Source organism: Scyliorhinus torazame, chromosome 8 (genome assembly GCF_047496885.1).
Source record: "Scyliorhinus torazame isolate Kashiwa2021f chromosome 8, sScyTor2.1, whole genome shotgun sequence".
Taxonomy (NCBI): Eukaryota; Metazoa; Chordata; class Chondrichthyes; order Carcharhiniformes; family Scyliorhinidae; genus Scyliorhinus; species Scyliorhinus torazame.
The window spans coordinates 276,961,544-276,988,993 of NC_092714.1; the positions used below are offsets into that span (position 1 = coordinate 276,961,544).

General features: G+C 45.3%; 1 protein-coding gene across 6 annotated transcripts in view; it reads left to right on the plus strand.

Annotated features, from left to right (window-relative positions):
• Positions 1-27,450, plus strand: part of ralgapb (Ral GTPase activating protein non-catalytic subunit beta) — a 151,225-nt gene that overhangs the window by 100,197 nt on the left and 23,578 nt on the right. For 4 of the 6 annotated variants that reach the window (XM_072515370.1, XM_072515372.1, XM_072515373.1 and 1 more), the window contains 7 exons: positions 7,869-8,002; positions 10,227-10,409; positions 11,876-12,027; positions 12,618-12,805; positions 14,518-14,621; positions 16,810-16,962; positions 26,738-26,947. In XM_072515370.1, coding sequence (XP_072371471.1) covers positions 7,869-8,002; positions 10,227-10,409; positions 11,876-12,027; positions 12,618-12,805; positions 14,518-14,621; positions 16,810-16,962; positions 26,738-26,947 — 1,124 coding nt within the window. The remainder of the gene's footprint in view (positions 1-7,868; positions 8,003-10,226; positions 10,410-11,875; positions 12,028-12,617; positions 12,806-14,517; positions 14,622-16,809; positions 16,963-26,737; positions 26,948-27,450) is intronic. The other 2 variants (XM_072515371.1, XM_072515376.1) reach the window with 1 other exon arrangement.

The window sequence follows — 27,450 nt, forward strand, 5'->3', positions numbered from 1 at the left end:
AAAAGATTTTAAAGGATTAAGAGAAGTAGGGAGGCAAAGGAATTTAAGGACAGAATTGATTAGGGCCAAAGTGGCTCTGCCATGGGTGATGGATTCAAACATTCTGATCGAGTTTCCTCCGAGGATGCAATCTGCTGTGCAATAAAACAAAACACAAAACTTGGAATCCTCCATGCAAGCAGCACTGCATTCTTGGTCTTTCAAAGTTGATCTTGTTTGAAAGACTCTGGAACAGTACCATAGAGATTAAAAACTATAATAGCTTATCGGAATATGTTGAGCAATTTTGTGCAGATTGATTTTTTCCATTGTTAACAACCAAAAACAAATGTAATACGCCCAGGTTTGCCCTGAACAATTTCACAGATGTGATATGGTGGGCACTGGTGTGAGTCAATAGCAGCTCCTCACCTCTTGGCTGAATGCCACTATTTAAAAGATCAAAGCCATTTTATATTTGTGCCATTTTATAATTGTGCCAAATTAATTTCCCCCAATGTTTGATTGTTTTAAAAACCACTGTTACAGCGAAAGCAAAAGGAATATAAAAGGCCTTTGTCATATTAAACTATCCACTTCGACTCTAATTTCATATTTGTTGCCCAGATATTCATATCGATGCAGTTTTACTGCCTTGTTTATTGTTATTTGGGTAGAGCTGACTTAATTGTCTCAAACTCCCCCACCCCTCCCCTCCACAAAAAGATCCACTGAGAGAAAAAATAATTTTAAATTTATTTTGTTCAGCATTTAAAACAAAAATTAAGCTATCAACTGGGTTGTTAATGATTTCAGGAAACACTCTGTTTAGACTAAAAGTTTAGTGACCCTCAAATGAGACCCCGAGTAACATCGAATGTGGTATGGATTCCTGAAAGAGAACAGGGACTACTCAATTTCTACAAACCCCAACATTCAACAAACCTGAGAGAGAGAGATGTGGAGATGATTTTGTAAAACAATTAAATTAAAATGCTGATTCTTATCGCAAATATTGTTTTGGAGTGATCACCAGATCTCCACAGATTAAAAGACCAACCCTCCCACAAGTGAGTTTTTGCTTTAATTTTTTCATCTCAGCCCAAACCGCTTCTACATCCTGATTTCCTCTCTGATGTGCTAATAGCATCATTAATTAACAGAACCATTCTCCGCACCGATTCCTCACTTCCTGTCCTTCCTAAATGTCATGTGGCCTTCAATATTCAGGTCCCAACACCATCCATTTGCCGTATCTTTCTAATGGCTCTCAGATCGTACTTAATTTATCAGTTCATCTGTTTTGTTTTGCATGCCACATGCATTTGGATCCAGAGGCTTTAGTTTTGTCCTTTTATCACTTTTGTAGCATCTCGCCTTATCTGCTAATTTACTTACTCTTGATTTGTACTCTGTCCCTTCCTGTCACGATCTGTTTACATTTCCCATATTAGTTCCTTCCTCTCCTGTCTTGTTTCTACTCTTTGGTTTCCTACATCTTCCCAGATTTGATCCCTTGCTCCAACAATTCAGTTTAAAACCCTCTCTACTTTCCTAGTTATGAGGCACACTAGAATATCAATCCCAGCACGGTTGAGGTGTAAACCATCCCAATGCTACAGATCCCACTTTCCCAGTACTAGTGCGAGTATCCCATGAACCAGAATGCATTTTTCCCACTCCAGCCTGAGCCACACATTCATCCCCTAATCTGATTTGTGCTATGCCAATTTACACACGGTTCAGGTGGTAACCGAGAAATTATTACCTTTGAGGTTCTGCTTCTGAACTTGGTACCTACTCCTCATGTTGATTATGCAGAACTACCTCATCCTGCCTATTTCGTTGGAACCTTTATGAACCACGGCCACTGGATTCTTCCCCCTCCCCCTGCAGGTTCTTCCCCCAGCCCTGAGCAAATGTCCCAACAACTGGCACCAGGCAGGCAACATAATGTCCTGGACTCTCACTCCTTGCTGCAGAGAAGTGTCAGTCCCCCTCACTACACTGTCCCCTGCTACCGCTACATTATTCTGTGCTCCCTCCACTTGAATGGCTTCCTGTACCACGGTGCCATGGTCAATTAGCTCAATCACCTGCAGCCCACACTTTCAACTAAACAGGCTAGAAAGAACCTCAAACCTATTGACAGTTACAGAGACTGACACTCCTGCCCTCCTACCTCAGCTGCATCCACACCCTCTTGACCCTGACCACCTTCCAAACAGAATGTGACTGCCTCCTGATACAAACTGTCCAGGTAACTCTCACCCTCCCTGATACAGTGTCTGCAGCTCAGCCTCCTGTCCGATGACTCTGAGCCCAAACTCCTCAAGCTGCAGACGTGCCTGCCCTGGATAACTGGGATACAGGATGCTACAACAATGGCACATCATATGTCCTGCCTTACTCGTGCGCTTTAACTATTTTATTCAGTTATTTATTTTCTTTTATGTATTAATCTTATCACAATTACTGTATTATTTTATACCTGAGGAATAGAGTAGACCTTGACCCATTTACTGGATACTCACCAAACCGCTAGCTCGTTCCTCTCTAATAGAGCAAGAACCAATTCCTCCAGGGTGAAAAAGTCAGAAAAGAAAAGGGAGTATTTAAGAGTTAAAAGCCTGGAGTTAGAATGTGTTGTTTAAAAAGAATTCTGTTCTGCAGGGCCTGGGCGGCTTTAGCAGTCAGCAGGTGAAATTGATGAGGGAATGTGTTTTTCAGTCTGGGCTAATGCATTGTGGTTTGCCTGGGGAAGTCCTTGGGGAGTTAATGTGCTTTACAGCCTGCAGAGATAAGGAGCAGGATTCTCTGTCCCACCATACAGATTTTCTGGTACGGCATGCCCCTGCCAGCAGCGGGATCCTCCGCCACGGCAGCCGGTCAATAGGGTTTCCCATTGTGGCCTCCCCGCGCTGTCGGGAAATCCGCGGGTATGAAATGCATTGCCGGTAAAACGAAGGATCTCACCGACAGAGAATCCAGCCCAATTTGTTTTTCAGCTTGGGGAGATGAGGTCATTGCTGGGTGGAGCCAATGAAGGCAGAGAGACATTTTGAAAGCATTAGAGAGACTTGGTGGAGAAACTTTGGAGAGAGGAGTTAAATCCTGATCTGCCTGATGCGGAGTCCATAATTCTCCCACAGTAAGATAGACTGAGATCTGTGTTTCTTTTCTTGTTTTTTAATGGGAAATTGAGAAGTAGTGAAGTTAAAAGGTTTAATATTGCAGTTCTTTTTTTTAATTAAGGGGCAATTTAGCATGGCCAATCCACCTACCCTGCACATCTATAGGTTGTGGGGGCGAAACCCACGCAAACACGGGGAGAATGTGCACACTCCACACGGACAGTGACCCAGAGCCGGGATTGAACCTGGGACGTTGGCGCCGTGAGGCAGCAGTGCTAACCACGGCGCCGTGAGGCAGCAGTGCTAACCACTCCGCCACCGTGCTGCCCCTGTTTAATATTGTAGTTATAATAAAGTTTTGTTTTAAAAATTACCAAACCCTATTTCTTCATGCAATCACTCCTGGAATAAATCATTCTTTTTGCAGTCTTTCAAATAAACTAAAATTATTGGTGTTTCAGTCCAGTATCCCAGTCACTGTTCGGGTCTGGTCTGGGATCCTATTACGTCTCATCCAGAAATCAGCACCTCTGACAGCGCAGTGCTCCTTCAGTACTGCACTGGAGTGTCAGCCTAGATTACCTCGTGCTGAAGTGTCTGGAAACACAGTTTTCTAACTCGGCTACAAGCCCTACCAACTGAGAGAAGTGTTTCAACTTCATACCAAGTACAAAAACTAGGAACTTTATAGTGATCGTTCTTGAGAGGAGCCCAAACCATTTTATTCCCCTGCCATGCCCGACCTTTACTTTTTTGGTTATAAAGTGTTTTGCTTCAACTGTACTAGAACCAGTGTATCTGATTGTGAGCCTGACCTGTGGAACACTTGCCAATGTAGATGGCTTGTTGAATGTTTCCCATGACCATTTGAAATGCCGACTGTACCATATTTGTGAGCAACGTTGCTGTGTTGCATGTTGAGTTAATTTTGTCCATTTTTTTGTATGTCTCCAATAGGTTGCACAGGTATTTGTGTCATGAAAACAATTCATCAATTTAAATTTTTGCATCAATTGTATTTATCACCATAAAAGGGTACAAAGTACAGCACATATTGCAAATAAATTTTTCTTTGAATTTGATTGCCATTTAAACCAGTACCCTTTATTATTTTGCATTACATTTTATTTTCAAATGTAAAAATTCTCCGCTGCTCTGTCCTACACCTGCCCTGCTTGGATTTCCTGTTTCCATTGTGGCAAACTTTAATTCGAGCATAGCCTCCTCGCCCATTCTCTTGAGCCAGATATGTATATTTCTCAGTCCGATTGTGGATGGGACAGTGGACTTGGACCATTTTTCTTACACTCAATTCAAATTTAATCTCCGTGAAAGAAAGCAAGATCCTTTTTTTGGTGGAAAAGCTATTTTAACATTTTGGATCACAAATGGAATCACCTCACAAAATACCCTAATGATCTTTATGGTATTCCTGAAACAGGCAAGTGTTGGACCCAAAAGATTGTTGTTCTCTTTATGAAACATTTTTAATGATATGGTGCTAAATACATGATCACTTCATTGAATTTAAGACTGGTTATAGGGGCTCGTTTCACTGCTAATTGACTAATGCTGGCTCTCTGCACAACTAAAAGGCTGTTCAGATATAACTGTGACTTAAGGTGTTTCAATGCAAATTCCATTGATTTGTTTTAGCCAAAGCAGTTTGATTTGGATTATAATGTTATTTGTCTCTCTCGCTCTCTTCCCTGCTATATCTTGTTGAATAGTTAACTGAAATCAGCTTAGCCAGTTGTTGCAATGGGTTAGAAGGACACAAATTGTTCCGATTGTATATGCACTGGGAGGGGCAAAATCCGCTTGGGCTCCTGCTCCTGAATAGTGTCCACCAGCCATAGCTTTGTGTGTATCTGTGTGTGCATGGACTTGTTGGCAGGACTAGTTGGAAATGTGTGTGTATGCACTTGTACCAGCTCTAACTGGAAAGTGCATGTGCTGGTGTGCTTATTTGTTTGTACAAGGCCTAGCTAGAAGAGTGTGTATTTGTCTGCTTATACCAGGTTATATTCCTTCAACACCCCCAGTGCTCGTTTTCCCAGTTGAGCGGAAGGATAATACATGTTTATTCGTAACTCCCTCTGGGGCAGCACGGTGGCGCAGTGAGTAGCACTGCTGCCTCATGGCACCGAGGTCCCAGGTTCGATCCCGACTGGGTCACTGTCTGTGTGGAGTTTGCACATGCTCCCCGTGCCTGCGTGGGTCCCAAAATGTGCAGAGTAAGTGGATTGGCCATGCTAAATTGCCCCTTAATTGAAAAACATGAATTGGGTACTCTAAATTTATTTTTTTAAATAATTTAAGAAAATAACTCACTCCGAGTTCTGCTTTCTAGAACCTAGGTATAAGAAGAGAAAAGAATGGAAATAGAAGCAAATAATTCTTATAGTGCAGAAAGAGGCCATTCGTCCCATTGAGTTTGCACCAGCCCTATCAAAGAGCACCTTACCTAGCCCACTTCCTCGTCCTGTCCCCATAATCACACGTCTTTGGACTGTGGGAGGAAATTGGAGCACCGGGAGGAAACCCACGCAGACACAGGGAGAAAGTGCAAACTCCACACAGTCACCCGAGACCGGAATTGAACCCGGGTCCCTGGCACTGAGACAGCAGTAGTGTTAGCATTTTCCCATTAAAGTTGAGTAGACCTTTCTAACAAAAACAAACTTTGCTCAGATGAGAATTCCCCTGGAGTTGCACCTTTCCGCTATACATCCAGCAACACTGGAGTAATTTGACGCGGAGAGCATATCTTGTGCATGCTTTATTCAAAGTGATTGCTTTCCCTGTCCAAATCTTTCACATAAATACAGTCTGAAATGCTGACAACAAAATGGAATGTTATTCAGAAATCATCCATATTTTCCTCTGCTCTGGAAAAGTTTCCCACCACAATGTAGGCACCTTGTTTGATTCGTAAACCTGCACCATCATCCCCAGCTATAAAATCAAAGCAAACCCCTTGGCATGAATACCTTGACTCATGATTGAGCAACAACAATCACTTGTACAGGGCATAGTGCCAGAACCTACATCCCACGCTTAGTCAGATGAGCAGAGCTCCAGTCTATCCAGATAGAAGTCTGATAGCAATACAAACCTGCCCCCGTTTGCTCCAGCTCTTCAAATCTCCCTTGCTCTTCACTTTGAGATTTCTGACTCTGGTTGATTTAGTTTTTCAGTGGCCCTGCCCAACCATCAAACAAGAGAGAATTTAAAAATTCAGAACCGAAGGGAGCCTTACTACGTACCCCTAAAAATAGAGGTTTAAAATTGGCAGAGTACTTTAATTGTAGAATTATTTCCAAAATCTGTTGTCTTGATCTTTAAATCTGTAGTGAAACACCTTCAAAGATTTCTTAGTCACATTTCTCAGAAGTGCATAATGATAGCATCTTTATCATTTGCCATGTTGTACTGAACAGTACCTTGATGGTTCTACTGCTTGTTCATGCAAGTCTACATATAAGCATCATCGAGTTGTCTCACACAGTATTTGTTGCCTGTCATATATGACAATTTATTTTTGCTTCTAATTTTTCATTATTGTTGATGGGAGAGATAATTCCCTTCTGACTTGTCCGCTAGAGTCCCGATTGGGATTTTTTGCAGATAATCGCCTGTCCAATGATTGTTTAGGCTCCTGCCAATGGAGTTTACCACCCTGTATCTCAAGCACATTTCCTTGGAGCTGTCCAGTGGAAAATGTCTCATAATTTACTAGTCACAAAGGCCACATTTTAGAATTGGTGAACTGCAATAGAGGAGTGAGACTCGGTAAAGATGACCCTTTAACCCAGTTCATCTCAGTCTTCCAGTAACAGCCCTCCAATCCTCAAAGTACAGTTTGAATGGCACATTCTACTGTAATGCCTTCCATAGTTGGATATCCATCTGAAGGTCATTTAAATTTCGATATGCATATTGGCCACTTGTGCAGCTGCCATCTGTGGAATTGTACCTGAATGGAACAGGCAGGTAGATAAACTCCTGCACAAGAAAACTAAAGGGGCTGGGCTTAAGAACCACTGAAATACGTTCTTCTAATCACAGCACCAGTCTCAGTGTAATTGGTCACATAGTTGAGAGTAAAGGTTTACTAGCATTTTGAAAATCATCAAAGATGGGAGTCACGATGCAGGTCACCTGTGATCTAATTCATCGGCAGAACAAGTTTTAGGGGCTGATAAACTGGATCTATATCCTTCAATTTTGTAACATTTACCATTTTACATGTAACATTTTGTAACCTCCCCACCTTTTTGTTTTACTGATATTAGCTCATTACTAGATTCATTTAAACCATTCCACAGAATGATTGAATAAAAGCAGAGGGCAATTAATCTGACTTTGCTTTCCGATCAGATGCATTTTTAGTGCTTTTGGACTGAGGCTGGATTGAAAAGAATAATTTTTAATTTGGCACGGTATTGAGTTTAATGAAACAGGCCTACCCAAGTAACATTCATCTTTCCAGCTGACAATGTTCTCTAAAATCAGTCCATGAAGACCACCTTGCCCCACATTGTTGATATGAAGACTTGGGTCCTTTCATGCTAATGCTGACAATGGACACGGCCTCATTGCTACTGGGATGGGAGCAGGTTTCCTCTTTTGACTGCTGTCCCTTGCTGCATGTGTTGTGAGCTTGTGCTTGTTTTGATTGCTTTGCTTGTAGTTACTAATGCCCAATTGTTTTCCCTCCCCGTGGTGTGTGGTATTGGGGTTATATCATAGCTCTTCATACAGATACAGCATCGGGACTACTGATCCGCAGTATCCATTTGGTAACGCAGAGACTGAACTCTCAGTGGAGACAGGACATGAGCATCTCATTGGCAGCACTTGAATTGCTCTCCGGGTTAGCCAAGGTACAGTGATAGTTTACACTATTTTTTAACATGTATTATAACACAAATAATTGAGAAAATGATTGCTCTTGAAGTTGTATGAAGCCACAAACGGACAGAATCTGGACTCTGCCTGTAGTTCATGCCCAGTTATAACTGGGAAGGGCAAGAGAGGTGTTGGGTAAAAGCGGAGGATCAAGAATTGTTGATCATGATGCAGCTCTTTGCAGCCCAAAGGATCAGTGGGTGCGACTGCACTGAAATGATTCAAGATGGTTTTCTGTTGACTTAAAGTTCCTCCTCCTTCTTGATCAGATGGGTCCCCCTGTACTCAGCAATGACTGACAAACCCAGTGTTCTTCCCCAAACCTGTGAATGTACCTTCACAGCTTGAGAGGAGCACTGGGTGCCTCTGAATCTTGACTTTGCCAACCTCCACTTACGATCTGCCGAGGAGTAAGTGAGGTGTATCATTACAAGGAGTTGGCATGTGCTTTAATGGACAAGCAGAAATCCACCTAAGAAGAATTTTGCAATTTGGTGATCTGAACTCTTAAACGCAGCGTTGGCTTTCTGTGACTGTCAGCTGTCCAAAAAAAATAAATTTCAAAAGGCACATTGATGCAATGTTTCTGCAGTGACTATCGCTGTGCAGCTCGCAGCGTCATTAGCTTGGCTGCAAATCAGACTTGCGCTTACAATGTCCTGTATGTACATTCATCCACAGGACTGCCCTACCCCCAGGACATTAATCCCCGGACCCCATTTATAAAAAGCCCAGCTTCTCATGAACTCCTGAATAATTTCTTGAAGTTAGAATTGGAATTGTGAAGTGAAGCTGTATGTGACAAATGCCTTAAGATAATTTGTAGTAGGTTGCACAGATGATATTTTTAGATTCCTGGACACTTGAAGCCTTTTGAGTTGTTTTTAGATGTGCTAACCTTCTGCAGTTTATCTTGACATGATCTCAACATGTGAATGACTGACTGCTGCTTGACAACTCCTTGTGGTCAATTATTTGAGATTTTTAGATTTTAACATTGATTACTCAGGCAGCAACTGAGAGCACATTGTACACAAAAGGCATAAGATTTATGTTGCAATATAATTCAAATTCGGTATCAAATTGGGGGAGAAATAAATTTGTTAAGTAGAGGTGTGATGGATGAATTATTTTACAGTTCAGAGGGTAAGACTAAGCTACTTTCTGTATGCGTCAATAACATTTCATTTTTATTAGTGTCCTCTGGTTCATTCTGGAGCTACACTACTGGCCTGAGCATTGCAGAAGTGACCAAAAAATTTAAACAAGTACTGTGATTGACAAAAGCTTAAGATCTCTTCTCTATTCTGCACCCCCCGTTTACTGTTAGAAGTCCAGGTTAAGAGCCAGGCTTGGCCTTTGGGTGTCACTTATTGACTCTGTTCCTGTACTTTCACAATCCTTTAACAATCGAGGTCCGTGTTTGCTGTCCTGTGTATGGAAACGTTTTCTTTAATATTTTCTATTTTTCTTACTGAGATGTGTGTCTGATCGATCACCAACCATATCCCATTGTTTTGGAATTTTACTGACAGCGGTGCACTGCTTCATATGAGCTTCCTGCCATAAAGTGGGAAGTAAATTCAATATTCAAATACACTCTTAAGGACCATTTTACCAGGCCATTAGCATCTTGCCAGCTGCGGTTTGACCGCCACCCAATGCAGGCAGCCTCTCCGGTAGCAGCCCTGGTAGTGGGGATGGATACTGTTCAAAAATGAGGGGCTGCGGGAAGGGATGACAGCCCCCATGGCCCCACCAATTACTCAAGGAGAGGGTTTCCCCTCCGTTGGAATCATTTTTATTTCTTCAGACATTTTCTGTCTGTTGTAGGCTGCAGGGCTCCACTCTTCCTCGGTGGTGGTCACTGATCCTGGTGGGGGAGGTTTATACCTCTGATTGGGGCAGATGGTCCAGGACGGCAGCCCTGATAGCAACTTATTCAGGAGCTGCTGCCCTACAATCAAGGAGGATGTCCCCCTGGCTGGCTGTCCGTGTTATGGACACATTTCTGGCCACTGCCAGGACTTCAACCTTTTCAATAACATTCTGTCAATTTGGTCATTAGTTAATTTACTTTACCAGTATTTCTAAAAACTTAGCAGAGTGAAACTGGAAACAAAACCTCACACCAGCCTCCTTTCCTCAATTCTTTTCACTCATCCCAAAATGAATACAAATGACTTCTTCTTTAAACAGGTAAAGGTGAACGTGGATTCGACAGACCGAAAGCGTGCAGTTAGTTCAGTGTGCAGTTACATTGTGCACCAGTGTAGCAGACCCGCTCCATTTCATTCCCGAGATCTACACTCTATGATTGTGGCAGCCTTCCAGTGTCTCTGTGTCTGGCTCACAGAGCATCCAGATATGCTAAATGAAAAGGTACGTTTCACATCGAGCGTAAATGACTGGTTAACTTTGTTTTGCATACCCGGGCAGCCTCAAGGCTGGCTCCCTTTTGTGCTAACCGCCTGTTTGAGCCGGCACGGCTGGATGCCATATTGGGGGCATGGAAAGAGAAGGGGCTGGAGAGAGTGGGTGATTTATTCCTGGGGGGAGGCGGTTTGCCAGCCTGGAGGAGAAATTTGGGTTGTCAGGCTCAGACACGTTTAGGTACCTCCAGGTACGGAGCTTTGTGAAGAGATCGTTCTGGAATTTCCCGGTGGTGCCGGGAATTCTCTCCTGTTCGGGGTCGGAAGAGGAGGGCAGTATATCCGGCATGTATAAACGGATCGTGGGGGAAGAGTTGAGTTCGGTGGAAGGGGTAAAGGCTAAATAGGTGGAGGAATTGGGGCCAATACTGGAGGAGGAGGTATGGAGTGAGGCGCTGTGGAGGTGAATGCCACCTTGCCGTGTGCGAGACTGAGCCTGATCCAGCTGAAGGTGGTGTTTCGAGCGCACCTCACTAAGGCTAGGATGAGTGTTTTTTGAGGGGATGGACAATAGGTGTGAGTGCTATTCGATCGAGTCTGCACACCACGCACATGTTCTAGTCCTTTTCCAAGCTGGTGGGTTTTTTGGAGGTTTTGCCTTTAGCACCACGTTGGTGATTTTAAATATTGAGGTGGAGCCCTGTCCTTTGGCTATTTCGGATGTGCCAGAGCTGTGGGTGGGTGCGGGGGCAGATGTCCTGGCCTTCGCCTCATTGGCAGTGCGGAGGAGGATCCTGCTGGGCTGGAGGTGAGCAATGCTGCCGAGAGCTTTGGCGTGGCTAGGGGACTTAATGGCGTGTTTGCAACTCGAGAAGGTCAAATACATCGCGAGGGGGTCAATTGGAGAGTTCTAACGGATATGGCGGCCTTTATATCGTATTTCAAAGAATTTGTCACTGTTAGGAGGTGGTTCTTGCTTTTTTAAGTGGAGGGTCATTTTGGGGGCTTGGTTTAAGGGCTGTTGTTTATATTATTTTGTACAATGTGTTAAACTTTAATAAAAACATTTTTTTAAAAAGCTTTGTTTTGCATGTGTGACTGTGCTCCTTTATAGTTTGCTATGTAGAGACTTTGTGCTTTCAGCCCTTCGTTCTTTCACTTCTCATTACTTCTGCTCAGCTGCTTCTTGCCGACCATCATCTTCTCCAATTCCGGATTTGTTATTAGGAGTTGCAGCCGTGTAAAGCGTGCAGAAGCCAGAAGACCTCCCAGATTTGCTGGAAAAGCACAAATGAAGCTTCAGCCCTACTATACAATCAGAACAGAAAGATTAGAGCTGTATAAATATGTGCCTTGCTGAGAAGTTTAATTTTGTACATTTACAAGATAGTGAGGAGAGAGTGTGTCTACACCTCAACTTCAAAAGCTTGCTGTGTTTTTTTTTTGTTCAATCTAAATTTCTTCCTGCTTTCTCAGGACTGCCTGATCGAGGTGCTGGAAATTGTGGAGCTGGGTATCTCAGGAAGCAAATCGAAAGCCAGTGATCAGGAGGTGCGATACAAGGGAGATAAAGAACCGAACCCTGCTTCAATGAGAGTAAAGGATGCTGCAGAGGCCACACTCACATGGTACAGCATAGAAATAACTTTCTGACAATATTGCTTGGATTAACCCAACTGATTACCTAATGCCCTTAAGGATTACCGTCATCCTTTTCCAATCTTGGACCCATATGAGTATAGCTGATGCTTAACAATCTTCTGTAGTAGCCTAGCAAGCTGCTTCATCGAGGAATTATGGGATGGACAATAAATGTTGATCTTGCCAGTGACACCCAAATTCTGAATTACTTGTTCAAAACTACATAAAGTCTCATCTTGCCTGTGCGACCGAGGGTACTGAGTTTCCCTGTATCATATCAGTAGCTGCACTTCAAAAGTATTTATTGGTTGTGAAGTTCTTTGTGACGTCCTGAGGACATGATGGGTGGCATATAAATGCGTGTTCTTTCTGATTTTTGTTATTTTCCATGTCTTAATAGAAGAGTTAAAAATAGATGAGATCAGTCATACCAAAGACACCTGAACTTTGCTGAATATGCTGGCTGCTTAAGGTTCAGTTTCTTTATTAATGTAGATTTGAATAAACTTGTGTGTTGCTTTTTAATTGAGCATACATATACAGTTAGAATGGATATAATACTACTTTTTCTTCCTAGTATAATGCAGTTGCTCGGAGCATTCCCCTCTCCAAGTGGCCCCGCCTCACACTGCAGCCTTCTCAACGAAGAGACATTAATCAAATACTCTAGGCTGACCTCAACCAGCAAGAACCATTTCCGATACTTTGTCTTGGATAACAGTATCATTTTGGCAATGTTGGAACAGCCCCTGGGCAATGATCAGAGTGAGTTCTCAATCTCCTTCGGACCAAGTACTTTCTTTCTGCGGTTGGCCGAGAAACAAAAAGTTCAAATTTTAAGCAGCAATATCTGCTGCTTTTAGTATCACAGCTTGTAGATCGTTCAGCTTGAGAATAATTGAACCAGCCTGATATAAACTCGGCTTATCCAAGCTTTTCCGGACCACTTTTAGCCCCAGTGTATTGGGATATCGCAAGAGCCAACTTGCATCTCAACTTCGTAATTGCGAGTGAGTGAGAATACCCTCGGGCAATAATGGCCATAGCATGATTAAATATGGCGTAATTTAGAATAAACCAATGCAATAAGCCAATATGCAAGTTACTTTTAAAAGGAACAATTTCAGTTCCTAGTTTTCAATACAATCTGGGATGAAAACAAAGACATACAACTGGCCACAAAACAAATCATGAGGGTGAGTGCAGACGAAACAAATGTGGGCTGAAATATATTCGCAAGACAATAGAAAGTGAAATAATTCCAGGGAAAGCTCATCCTAGTGAGACCACTCGGAAGAATGCAAGAACCTGAAAAAAAAAATGAAGTGGCCTATTAGAGAGGGCGGATGGTAGCACAGTGGTTAGCATTGGTCCCAGGTTCAATTCCCGGCTTGGGTCACTGTCTGTGCGGAGTCTGCACGTTCTCCCTGTGTCTGCGTGGGTTTCCTCCGGGTGCACCGGTTTCCTCCCACAAGCCCCGAAAGATGTGCTGTTAGGTGAATTGAACATTCTGAATTCTCCTTCAGTGTACCTGAACAGGTGCCGGAATGTGGCGACTAGGGGCTTTTCACAGTAACTTCATTGCAGTGTTAATGTAAGCTTACTTGTGACAATAAAGATTATTAATTATTAGCAAAGAAAAAAAGCAATAAGCACTGTTGCTGCAGCCAAATTCACCAGTAAGCCAGAGGATTAGCAAAGATGTATCCAGCTCTCTTTTGAAACCTCCAATGGAATCCACCCCCACCACTCTCCCAGGCAGCACATTCCAAACCCCAACAACTCTCTGAGTAAAGAGCTTTCTCCCCATCTCACTCCGAGCTCTCTTGCTGACCATCTTGTAATTGTGACCCCCTAGTCACTGACTTACCAACTAGTGGAAACAGAATATCCTTCTTTACCCTGTCAAAATTGTTCAGAATTTTGGAACACCTCAATAAGGTCTTAAGCTTCTCTGCTACAAAGAGAGAAGCCCAATTTCTTCAATCTTTCCTTGTATCTAAAATTCCTCATTCCTGATATCATTCTAGTAAATCTCCTCTGCACTCTCTCCAGGGCTTTGACATCTTTCCTTAAATAAGGTGCCCAGAACTGAACACAATACACCAAATGTGGTGTAGCATCCAAATGTAGAGGTGTAGCATCACTTCCTTGCTTTTATACGCTATGCCTGTATTTATAAACCCAAAGATCCTATAAGCCTTCATCTGCCAGGTGTCTGCCTTTTGGCCAACTTGTCAATGTATATGTTGGGTTCCTAATCTCTGCCAGGATGCTGTGGAGCTGTAGAAATGTTTGAGAATGGTATTACTGGGAATGTGAGAGCAGGGTGCCAATGGCCACCTCTCCATTGTGTGAGGCAGGGAGATCCAGCTGGACAGCGGGAAAATACATTTCTTCAAAAGTTCTTACACGTTGCACAACCTTTGCTGCAGTTTAATATTTTTTGAGATTTGATTTGTTTGTTTTCCCAACAGACCCTTGCCCCTCAGTTACTGTCCTGATCCGGGGAATGTCTGGGAGGCATGCCTGGACAATGCAACTCTATCACCAGCCAAGGGGGTCTCGAGCAAGTCAAAAGGTTTGAATTTGGTTCAATAATACTATATTGTCTGGTGTGTACCAACATCTTATCTATCGATCAGTTCAACTAATAGACTTTACTGAAACAATAAAAGGAGTGAAATAAATCATCTCCTATAATTTTATAAGATTCTATTCATTGTGGAATCATTGCGAGTCAAAAGAAAATACAGCCGCACCCTGTGCATTGGGGTTTTCAGGCTGGAGTTCCTGCTTGCACAGTAATGCACCTTGATCGGCGTAATGGTTTGCAGTGTCAAAAGAGGCAGTCCTTTAAGCAAATATTGCCAGAAATAGTATGTGACTCCTTGCTCATTGAATTGCAGATGTGGTGATTGCAGCACTGAAACGGTACCTGTGATTTCACGTGCTGGCACAGAGGTGTTGCGATGCTCGGAATCTTTGCATTTCAAACTCTGTCGCTGTAACTTTAGAGAGCACCATCTATCAGCTCTGGCGCACGCTGTTTAGCTAGACATGTCTGTGCAGGCCATTTACTGGAACCATCCAACACTAATCGTGCTTACTCCCAAAAGCTTTCTCTCCTTCAGGTATTTATCAATGCAACAGCAACCCTCTACAAATAAATTCATTGGTTATTCTTAATGTGAGCCATGTATATTGTTCCCATCCCTGTAGAGACCACTAACCTTTTTTTTAATAAGAGGAGAATTTCCCAACAACTGACAAAAATAACCAAAGAACAAAATTTCACATTTTATGACTTCCATTGAAACAAAATCAATACGGATCAACCTTACACAATGGTTAGCACTGTAGCTTCACAGCTCCAGGGCCCCAGGTTCGATTCCCACTTGGGTGACTCTGCGAGTTTTCTCCGGATGCTCCGGTTTCCCCCCACAAGTCCCGAAAGACGTGCTGTTAGGTGAATTGGACATTCTGAATTCTCCCTGTGTACCTGAACAGGCGCCGGAATGTGGCGACTAGGGGCTTTTCACAGTAACTTCATCGCAGTGTTAATATAAGCCTACTTATGACACTAATAAAGATTATTATTATTATTACTTTACAGACAGCTAATACACCAAACTAAAGTAAAGAATACTTTTGCATTAACTAACCTGCAACACAATTGAAAAAGGTTTTGCAATCCCTTTCACGATGCACCACACACCTGGCAGATTGAAGTACAAAGCAGCTCCTGGCTCTGCAGTGGGCTCATTACTCCCTGCCGTACCAACTTGAAACGTTTGTGTCCTTTGAAAATCGTTTCATTCAGCCCGAATCTTCCAGCTCCAGTTTTCACCAACAAGGCCCCACTTGGCGACTCCATTTCCTTAAACCTCCCATCTGTTATGTCTTCTTCCTTTCGAACTGAAAACAAACTTTCACTAGCTTCCTGCTTTGTTGTTAACACAAAGCAGTCTTTCTGCTTCTCCGTGACAGTATCCGCTCTGTGTCTCCCTGTGTTGCAAAACAGTTGCCCTTTTTCTATGAGTCCTGTGTCAAGGTGTGAAAACTATCATTGGTTTAGCACAGGGCTAAATCGCTGGCTTTTAAAGCAGACCCAGGCAGGCCAGCAGCACGTGTTCAATTCCCGTACCAGCCTCCCCGAACAGGCGCCGGAATGTGGCGACTAGGGGCTTTTCACAGTAACTTCATTGGAAGCCTACTTGTGACAATAAGCGATTTTCATTTCATTTCATTTGATTTCAATAGGCTTCTGTTTGAGTTACTCCCATGGCAACGACACCACATAGGCATGTCTCTGAGCTGGGGTGTTTCCAGAATTCTGCATTTTACCTTGATGGGCACATTTTGAAGATATCCATCTTGTAAAGTACAGCTTCATAACAATATTTAAGATGCGAGTTCCTGCTTTCTTGGTGGTGCAAGCAATGTGGAACTGAGTCGTGCAGACTGCCTTCAGTTCCTGGTCTTTGCTGGGTTAGCAGTTCTCAGATCATAAGAATCGCAATCGATCTCATCCTTTACCCTCCCAGTGTGGAGAAGAAATAATCTGTCGGGTTTCCTGCTCCTGCTCATTGTCCGGGCAATCCTGCTGGAAGGTCCACTTGTGGAAGTTGTGTTGTTGATTTGACTGTGAAAGCCCACGTGATTGAATTGCTTTTTAGCGATCATAAATAGAACCACACCCAGCAAGACATGTGAGGGGGAAAACTGAACCGAAGCTAGTTGTAATGTAACTGTAATGTCATCCACAGGCATTTGTTCCTGAGCCTCATCCTCCTCCTAAAGATGACGTAGGAATCAAGTACAATGTCAAGCATCGGCCATTCCCGGAGGAAGTTGACAAAATTCCATTTGTAAAAGCTGATCTTAGCATTCCTGATCTGCATGAGATTGTCACTGATCAGGTGAGAGTAATATAGATTGATCACACCCTCATTAATGCTTTATCTGTTGCTGCTTTATATTTGGGGAATGTTTAACATAAACTAGGTCTGGATCAGTAATGTGATATTGGGGATATCGTGAATATGGGTAGCATGATCCGTAAGTTTGCAGATGACCTGAAAATTGGTGGTGTGGTAATTAGTGAAGACTGTGGTAAATCGATTACAGGGCAATGTAGATGAGTTGTTGAGCAGGGAAGAACAGTGGCAAATGGAATTTAACCCTGAAAAGAGAGAGTTGATGTGTTTTAGGAGGACTAACGAGGCAAGGGAATACACAATGAACGGTAGGACGCTAGGACATACAGAGGACCAGAGGGACCTTGGGGTGCATGTCCATAAATCCCTGAATACCAGCAGGACAGGCAGATAAGGTAGTTAAGGAGGCATTTGGGTTACTTGCCTTTATTAGCCGAGGCACAGAATATAAGAGCAGGGAGGGAGGTTATGATGGAGTTGTATAAAACGCTCGATAGGCCACAGCTAGAGTACTGTGTGCAGTTCTGGTCACCACACCATAGGAAGGATGTGATTGCACCAGAGAGGGTGCAGAGAGTGAGGAGATTCAGCAAGAGGTTGCCTGGGCTGGAGCGTTTCAGCTCTGAAGAGAGGCTGGTTAGGTTGGGGTTATTCTCCTTGGAGCAGAGAAGGCCGAGAGGAAACTTGATCGAGGTGTATAAAATTATGCGGGACATGGGGTAGAGAGGAAGAATCTTTTCCCCTTAATAGAGATGTTAATAACCAGGGAGCATACATTTAAGGTAAGGAGGGGAAGATTTAATGGGAATTTGAGGAAAGACCTTTTCACCCAGAGGGTGGTGGGAGTCTGGAACTCGCTGCCTGAAAGGGGGGTAGAGGTGGGAACACACACAACATTTAAGAAGCATTTAGATGAGCACGTAACGCCAAAGCAGACAAGGCCAAGGACCAAGTGCTGGAAAATGGGATTAAAACAAATAGGTGCTTGATGGGTGAGCTGTGAGGAGGATGCAGAGATGCTTCAGCGGGATTTGGACAGGCTGAGTGGGTGAGCACATGCATGGCAGATGCAGTATATTGTGGATAAATGTGAGGCAGATTATTATTTGAATGGGTGTAAATTGAGAGAGGCGGATACTCAGCGAGACCTTGGTGTCCTCGTGCATCAGTCGCTGAAAGTAAGCGGCAGGTACAGCCGGCAGTAAAGAAGGCAAATGGTGTGTTGGCTTCATAGCGAGAGGGTTTGAGTCTAGGAATAGAGATGTTTTACTGCAATTGTACAGGGCATTGATGAGGCCACATCTGCAGTATTGTGGGCAGTTTTAGTGTCCTTATCTGAGGAAGAATGTTCTTGCTACGGAAGGAGTGCAATTGAGGTTTACCAGGCTGACTCCTGGAATGGTGGGACTGTCATATGAGGAGAGATTAAGTCGTTTAGTGTGGTGACTAGGGGATTTTCACAGTAACTTCATTGCAATGTTAATGTAAGCCTACTTGTGACAATAATAAAGATTATTATTATTTGTGCTGTAAAACTTTAAGGACAGATTGCAGAATCATTTCTTCTATGGAGGTGTTTTGTGTTGCAGGGTGACATGCTCTGTCTCTGGGCCAGGAGCTCTGGGTTACTTTTGACAAAAAATTTGAAATAATGTTTATTGTCACAAGTAGGCTAACATTAACACTGCAATGAAGTTACTGTGAAAATCCCCTGTTCGGGTACACAGAGTGAGAATTCAGAATGTCCAATTCACCTAACAAGCACATCTTTCGGGACTTGTGGGAGGAAACCGGAGCGCCCGGAGGAAACCCACGCAGACACGGGAGAACGTGCAGACTCCGCACGGACAGTGACCCAAGCTGGGAATCGAACCTGGGACCCTGGAGCTGTGAAGCAACAGTGCTAACCACTGTGCTACTGTGCCACCCTAGATCCACTCCAGGATTTGATGGCATAAAAAGCACGTTGATAAAGTGGCCAAACAGAAGAGAAAATGCTGGAAAATCTCAGCAAGTCTGGCAGAATCTGTAGGGAGAGAAAAGAGCGAACATTTCGAGTCCGATGACTCTTTGTCAAAGCCAAACAGGTTTGGCAGCTGGTTAGGGCAGAGAGTCTCTTGGTCAGCCATGCTTGATGCAGAGTATCGCACCCTCGAGCTATGGTCACTGGTGACAGGCTAGCAACCTGTTCCAGGAAACGCAGCTCTGGAAAGAAATGTAAGCACACGCTTTGTCTGCCTCGGGCATGGGAAGAGAAAAGAAGAAGAATGTAGGATACTGAACTGTCCCATTATCGTATAAAGCTGACAGCACATTAAGTAAGTGTCAGAACAGCAGGAAAGAGTGAGTCTGGGACTGTGGAACCCAGATCTGTGTGGGAGCAGCAAAAATTGGGAATCTTCAGGAGCTGACTGTGTTTGGTAAAGTGACGTTAGCACAGGAAGGAGCTGATTGGTGAGCAATTCTACTCTCTAGTCTCCACTTTATAATAAATAGTCTGCGAGGCTGAGGCCTGGCGAGGCTGAGGCCTGGCGAGGCAGCTTGGCATGCGCATCCTGTGACATATGAAAGGGGAATGGGTGAGCGCCACAGTCTAGGAGGACCAGGCAGATGGTGCACGATCCCGAGTCCAGCTTGTTCACTATCCAGTTTTCTGTGTTGAATATTGATGAGGGCAATGGTTCCACAGAGGGGTGTAGCTACATCAATTCACTGGCACCACGGGCGGCTCAGCTGCACAGGAGGGGAGGAAGAAGAGTGGAAGGGCAAAAATAGGAGGGGATTCGACAGTGGGAAGGGCAGACAGGTGTTTCTGTGACCATTGATGACCGTGAACGAGACTCCAGAATGATATAAAAGCAAATTATTGCGGATGCCGGAATCTGAAACCGAAGAGAAAATGCTGGAAAATCTCAGCAGGTCGGGCAGCATCTGTAGGGAGAGAAAAGAGCGAACGTTTCGAGTTCAATGACCCTTTGTCAAAGCTCCAGAATGATATGTTGCTTCCCTGGTGCCAGGGTGAAGGATGTCACTGATTGTAGTCCACAATTGGGGCAGCACGGTAGCACAAGTGGATAGCACTGTGGCTTCACAGCGCCAGGGTCCCAGGGTCGATTCCCCGCTGGGTCACTGTCTGTGTGGAGTCTGCACGTTCTCCCCGTGTCTGCGTGGGTTTCCTCCGGGTGCTCCGGTTTCCTCCCACAGTCCAAAGACGTGCAGGTTAGGTGGATTGGCCATGATAAATTGCCCTTTGTGACCAAAAAAGGTTAGGAGGGGTTATTGGGTTACAGGGATAGGGTGGAAGTGAGGGCTTAAGTGGGTCGGTGCAGACTCAATGGGCCGAATGGCCTCCTTCTGCACTGTATGTTCTATACCAGTGATTTGGATGTGGGGACTAAATGTAATATTTCCAAGTTTGCAGATGACACAAAACCTAGTGGGTATGCGAACTCTGAGGAGGATGCAAAGGTTAGTCAAGACCAATGAGGACAAGCTTCATGGGGATTTCGACAGACTGAGTGAGTGGGCAGGTACATGGCAGATGGGATATCATGTGGAAAAATATGAAGTTATCCACTTTGGTAGGCGGACACGAGAGACTGGGAAGTGTGGATGTCCAAAAGGACCTGGATGTCCTTGATCATGATTCACTGAAAACTAATGTGCAATCACATGCGGTAGGCAATTAGCAAGGCAAATAACATGTTGGCCTTTATTGCAAGAAGTGCGCAGAGTAAAGAAGCCTTGCAGCAATTGTATGGAACCTTGGTGAGACCACACCAAGTATTGTCTACAGTTTACCTGAGGAAGGGTATACTTGCCATAGAGAGGGTGCAACAAGAGGTTCACAGACTGATTCCTGGGGTGGCAGGGTTATCCTGGAAGGAGAGATTGAGAAGACTGGGCCTGGATTCTTTCGAGTTCAGAAGAATGAGGTGATTTCACTCAAACATACAAACATCTTACAGCACTCGCCAGAACAGGACCAGTTAGATGGGCAGAACAGTGTCAAATGGAATTTAATGGTCAGCGACCACATTCATTTGTTACTTAGATCCTTAAACATGGAGGTGTACAGAGCTGAAACGAGGGAACTAACTATAAGTGCTGAAGTAGTTCCCCGCAGCACTCGCCTGCCTGTATTTGTGTATAAATGGGTGTTCTTGCTTTTTAAAATATTTAATTTCTGAGCCAGGCCCCAACACTCCGTTTTGTTCAGAAAATGTGAGGATTGCTTATTGTTTTGAATGATAGGATCACAGAATTTACAGTGCAGAAGTGCTTTACAAAATGAAACTGTGTATCTGTTTTCCCCAAATTTACCGGTGATTGGATCTGGAGGAGCACAGCCCTGCTATCTCCGCAGGATCTGATTGGAACGTGGTCCTGCTGCAAATTGATTTTGTAACTCCGCGAAATAAATTTTTCCTCCTGGTGGAGTGCTGCTGCCCTCTTGTGCCAGACGCTGGTAGGACTTGCAGTGTGCCTTGAGGTATGACCGTTACATTAAATTCCCATTGTAAAAATTTTAATCTGGAGCCTATCAGAGCTCACTGATTATGATTAATTCCACACCCGGTAAGATGTTTTAAACAACTGACTACAGAGTTGGGGATACTGCTCCCAGATACCAGGTCTCTGGGGCTTCATATTAGGTCGTGACGCCCAGTGCACTTTTATTGTTGTCCATACCCTACAGCGCAGAAGGAGGTGATTCGGCCCATCGAGTCTGTACCGACCCTCTGAAAGAGCACCCCATCTAGGCCCACAATCTAATACTTCTCCTTGTGCTTTATTTCCGTGCCAGCCTGCAGGTTATCTGATTTATTGAATTCAGTTTCAGCAACTTTCCCTGAGAGTAGCTGGTCCTCTAAAACCATTAAGCTGTAAACTGCGCTTCATAACACACAGTGAAACATCCCACTGACTGCTGTGCCTCGCACTCCCCCCCCCCCCCCCGGGGCTCGGCTCATTCTCACTCATCGTTTACTGTAAATCATGGCAGAGTTTGCCCCTGCTCTTTAATAAAATTAAAACCGCGCAGTTTTCCTCTCATTGAGTGGTATGAGTAAATCAAACCTCCCTTTGTGCACTGTGTGGCTCTGTTAAAACGGGAATCCGAGTTTTATCTAAACCACGAACAACTCAAAAAGCAGAAGAAACGGTAGAATTAGCAGAGTCTGGAGAGAGAGAACGAGATGGTGCGCACACGGAGCTGGTCGCAGCAGAGCGTGTCGGGTCACCAACACTCGGCCGGTCGGACTACCCAACGATAGGCCAGTGGGTAGAGCTCCTAACGCAGGAGATCCTAAAGTACAGAGATGCTATTAAGCTGGAGATAATAGCAACGGTGAAGGCGGAGGCCACAGATAGCCTGGCCCCCTTTACGGAGGCGCTGGAAAAGGTGGAACAACGGAAAGCTGGAAAAAGCAGCGACCAATCAAAGCGACCAAATTGCCTGACTGGAGACTGAGGTTGGTAGCGATCCAGGGAACACTCAAGGGGAAGGCAGAGGATCAGGAAAACTGGTCGCGCCGTAAGAACCTCTGCATTGTGGGACTACCAGAGGGTATTGAGAGCAGGAACCCCACGGAGTACGTGGCCCCGATGCTGGTTAAGTTGGTCGGGGGGTGGGAAACTTCCCCAAACCCCCAGGATAGACAGAGCCCACAGGTCACTCTGGCGGAGGCCAGGAACGGGAGAGCAGCCACGGGCCGTCATTGCAAGCTGCACCGGTACCAAGATAGAGGATTCTAAACTGGGAGGTGCATGGTCCTGTTAATGGGAGGGACACTCCATCTGGGTGTGTCAGGACATTGGGGCAGACTTGGCCAAGCGCTGTGCCGAATTCAACGCAGCCAAGGCGGCCTGGTACAAGAGCAAGGTACAGTTCGGGATGCTGTACCCGTCCACGCTCTGGGTAACCTTTCATCGCACCAGTCAAGGGGGAAACATGGCTACAGAACTCAACACTTACATGGGGCAGTGGACCCGTGAAGGTTCACACACCCAAGGGAGAGGGAATTTCCCCCCTCCTCCCAGGTCCACAGGGTCTACATTAGGATCGACATCCTAATCCCGGGCTGGTTTAGCACACTGGGCTAAATAGCTGGCTTTGAAAGCAGACCAGGTCAGGCCAGCAGCACGGTTCAATTCCCGTACTGGCCTCCCCGAACAGGCGCCGGAATGTGGCGACTAGGGGCTTTTGACAGTAACTTCATTTGAAGCCACTTGTGACAATAAGCGATTTTCATTTCATTCATTTTCATCTTCGTAGTGGGGACATCGGTGCTCCCAGGGAGTGCTAGACATAGCACTCCTCGGCGATAAGGCATTCTGTGAGTGGCTACCACAAGCCATCGATGGGTATGTAACCTGCAACCAGAACGGGAGGTCTCGCCCTCCACATTCTGGAGGTACTGACGGCGATGATAAGGGGGGAATTTATTGCATACAGGGTACTCAAAGATAGGAAGGAGAGGGCAGTTAGGCAACAGCTGGTCGACTCCATACTGGAGATGGGCCGGGGTACTCCACGGCCCCGACAATGGAACTACCGGCAGAGAGGAAAACGCAGGACTTTGACCTGCTTTCCACTGGAAAAGCAGTGCACCAGCTCCAGCAGACACTGGGGGCCTTGTATGAGCTGAGAATGCAGGCAGCCATGAGTGAAGTAGCTCAGGTAAAGGATAGGAGCGGCAGACTATTGGAGCGCCAGAGCAGATTAATGAGGCCTTCACAACCTTCCACTGAGAGCTATACACCTCAAAGATGAAACAGTTCCTCGACGGACTGAACATGCCCGTCGTGGGGAAGATAGAAGATGGGGCCTGGAAGCACCATTAGAACTGAGGGAAGTCATGGAGAGCAATAACTCCATGCAGGTGGGGAGTGCATCCTGGCCGGATGGATTCCCAGTGGACTTCGATAAAACATTCACGCCAGCACTGGCCCTGCACCTGCGGCAGATACTTACTGACTCACTATCGAGAGGAACCCTGCTACCGACACTGGCTCAGGGCTCAACATCACTGATCCCAAAAAAGACACAGACCCAACGGAGTGTGGGTCTTTCAGTTCCATTTCACTCCTTAATACTGACGCCAGGATCCTCCTGAAGACCCCGGCGAGGCGTCTGGAGAGGTGCCTGCCCCTAGTCGCGGACGATCAGACTGGCTTTGTCAAGGGCAGACAGCTAACCGCAAACATCAGGCGCCTGATGAACATGATCGTGACCCCATCTGGGGAGAGAACACTGGGAGGTGATCATCTCCCTGGACGCAGAGAAGGCCTTTGACAGGGTTGAATGGAAGTACCTCATTGAGGTACTGGAACAGTGTGGTTTTGGGCCAGGGTTCACCTCCTGGGTGAAACTCCTGTACAGCACTCCCATGGCGAGCGTATGGACAAACAAGACCAGCTCTAAGTACTTCTAGCTGCACAGGGGCATGAGGCAGGGAAGCCCATTGTCCCCACTGCTGTTTGCTCTGGCAATCGAGCCACTGCCAATTGCCCTCAGAGTGGTGAAGGGGTAGTGAGCACAGAGTCTCGCTCTTTGCGGTTGACCTGCTCCTCTACATCTCAAAACTCCCGCACCAGCATGGAAGGGATAACGAAACTCCTTAACGGAGTCCGGAGCCTTCTCAGGTTACAAATTTAACCTGAGCAAGAGCGAGATCTTCCCTGTGAATCCGCAAGGCGGAGGAGCAGAGCTGGGAGGCTGCCGATCAAACTGGCCCAGGCCAAATTCCGATACCTAGAGATTCAAACACCCACTACTGGACACGGAGCCACAAATGGAACCTGCCGAGTCTGGTGGAGGAAGTTAAAAAGGACCTGCAGAGGTGGGGCTCAATCCCACTCCCTCGCGGGGGCAATGCAGACAATCAAGAACGTGCTGTCCAGTTCCTCTTCCTGTTCAGATCCCTCCCGATCTACATCCCAAGGCCTTTTGTACCATAGTGGACAAACTAATCCAGGCGTTTGTTTGGTTAGGGGGGGTGTGGTTGGAAGAGCCCGAGCATTAGGAAGAAAGATCTACAATGGAGGAGGAATGTCGGAGGCCTGGCCCTACCCACTGGGCAGCCACCACAGTAAGGTTAGGGGGATGGTCAAGGAACGGGACGGGGAGTGAGTCAGAATGGACAAGAGCTCCTGCTCAGGGCGTCCCTCTGCACGCTCCGGTTGTGGTACGAAATGAGACAGCCCTTTGGACTAACCAGGGTGTTCACTATTGCCCCCATCTGCAAAAATCACAGGTTCACTCCGCAACAATGGCTGCCTCCTTCAAAAGGTTGGGACCGGACGATGGGGCACTGATGGTTAGGGACATGTACACGGATGGTCGAGTAACGACCCTGGGGGAACTGACAGACAAGTTCCAACTCCCGAAGGGGAACAGCCTAAGGTATATACAGATCAAAAACTTCCTCCACATACCCACAGATACCAGGACACTCATTACTAGAAGGACTACCGAGCGCAGGTGAATTAGGAAAGGGGAACTGTGCGGACATGTATTGATGACTATTAGAGGAGGCACGTTCATCCTTGGACGAGACAAGAAAGAAATGGGAGAAATAGAGGGAGGACTCTGGATCGAAATGCTGCACAGGACAAACCTCATCTCCACATGTGCAGGTTGAGCCTAATGCAGCTAAAGGTGGTGCAAAGGGCGCACTTAACCAGGACACTTGAGCGGGTTCTTCCCGGAGGTGGAGGACAAGTGTGAACTGTGCCAGGGAAGCCCAGCCAACCACACTCTCAGTTCAGATCCTGCCCCAGACTTGTCGGGTACTGGACGTCCTCCTTTGAGGCCATGTCCAGGGCTGTGGGGGTGAGGGTGGAGCCGTACCCACTAGTGGCGGTCCTCGAGGTATTGGAGCAGCCTGAGCTCTTCACTGGGAGGGGGGCTGACGCCCTGACCTCTGCCTCCCTGATCATTCGCCAAAGGTTCCTACTCGGCTGGTGATCAGCACGACCCAAGTCTGCAGACTGGCTGTCTGACCTGGCAGAATTTCTCAGGCTGGAGAAGATAAAGTTTGCCATTCGAGGATCAGGTGAAGGCTTCCTCAAGACTTGGAAACCATTCACCAATCTGTTCCAAGATCAGTTCTTAACCAGCATCCAATAAAGTAGGGAGGGGGTGGGGGGTTCCCAGGACAAGGCACAAAATGAGGAAGAGAAAGGAAGGGGGGGGGGGGGGGGGAGAGAGAGAGAGAGACATGAAAGCACCCAAGGAAAACATGGGACAGATTGAGGAGAAGAAAACCGCAAGGGTCAGTTTGCTTGTAAATTACTGCCTGGACCACAGGGCTGTAAATGTTTGGAAATACTTGTGTTGGCCTTGTCTTGTTATGTAAAGTTTGCAATGGAATGTTAAAACATTTTTTTTGTTTTTAATCCTCTGGGTTTATGATGCTTTGGGGTAAGTACTCATTACCTGAATGTTCTTGACAGAACCTAACTTTGAGTTTGGGTACCATGATATGTTTTTAAAATACCTTGCTATTAAAATGTGGAGATAAATTACCATTGTTGGACACCAATCGGTTAGAAGTGTTAAAACCTCCCACGATGGACTGTCAAGTGAGGCTCCGCTGTAATGTGAAACAAAATGGATCAATAAGGTAAAGCGTTTCTATTGAACATTCACAATCTAGAAGTCAAAGAAATGCTTTTGCAAGTATAGTGACTGTTGGATTGTAGGAATATCTCTTCACATTCTCTGTTATAAACTCTAATGAAACTTTTGCAGCTGGAAGTTCAACACGAGAAGCTGAAGAACTTGATGGCCAAACAGATTGTCTATGAAACCGCACTGGAAAAGATCAGTGAGGAGAGACTGACAAAGACTCTGTTCCCCGACCCAGTCACTGAATGCATCCCCCCTCCTCCAGCACAGGAGTTTCAAACTGCTCGTCTTCTCCTGTCGCACTTTGGCTTCCTATCTTTGGAAGCACTGAAGGTAAAGATGGTTCCTTGAGACCTTGTGAAAGCATTATTAATTTTCATGACTGATTTACACCTTCACCTCTCCTGTCTCGAAGCTCACAGAGCTCTGATTTACACCCAGTGAATAATCGCATTCCATTTGGCTATCAACTCTGGACTCCTCGATTGCACAATAATAACAACCAATCTGGTTATGCTATTGTGCATTTTTATGCATGATTTATTCAACAAAATGTTGATTCAACTATTTCCTAACAAATGTATGCAATATAATATGTGCCACATTGATTGGATGTGCCATGTACAAGCTGAGCCTCTCCTGTGGTTTTGTGTTCTTCACAGAAAGGCTTCTCTCAAAGTTTTGAATTATCTGTGGTTGAAATAAGGGGTTGAATTTCCACATTCCTCCAATAAGGGAATGTAACAGTCAGACTGGATACAGTCTGGAGTCCCGTTAAAAGCACAACATTGTAATGGTACGGTTCATGCACACCAGGACCTCAACCTCCATTGCCC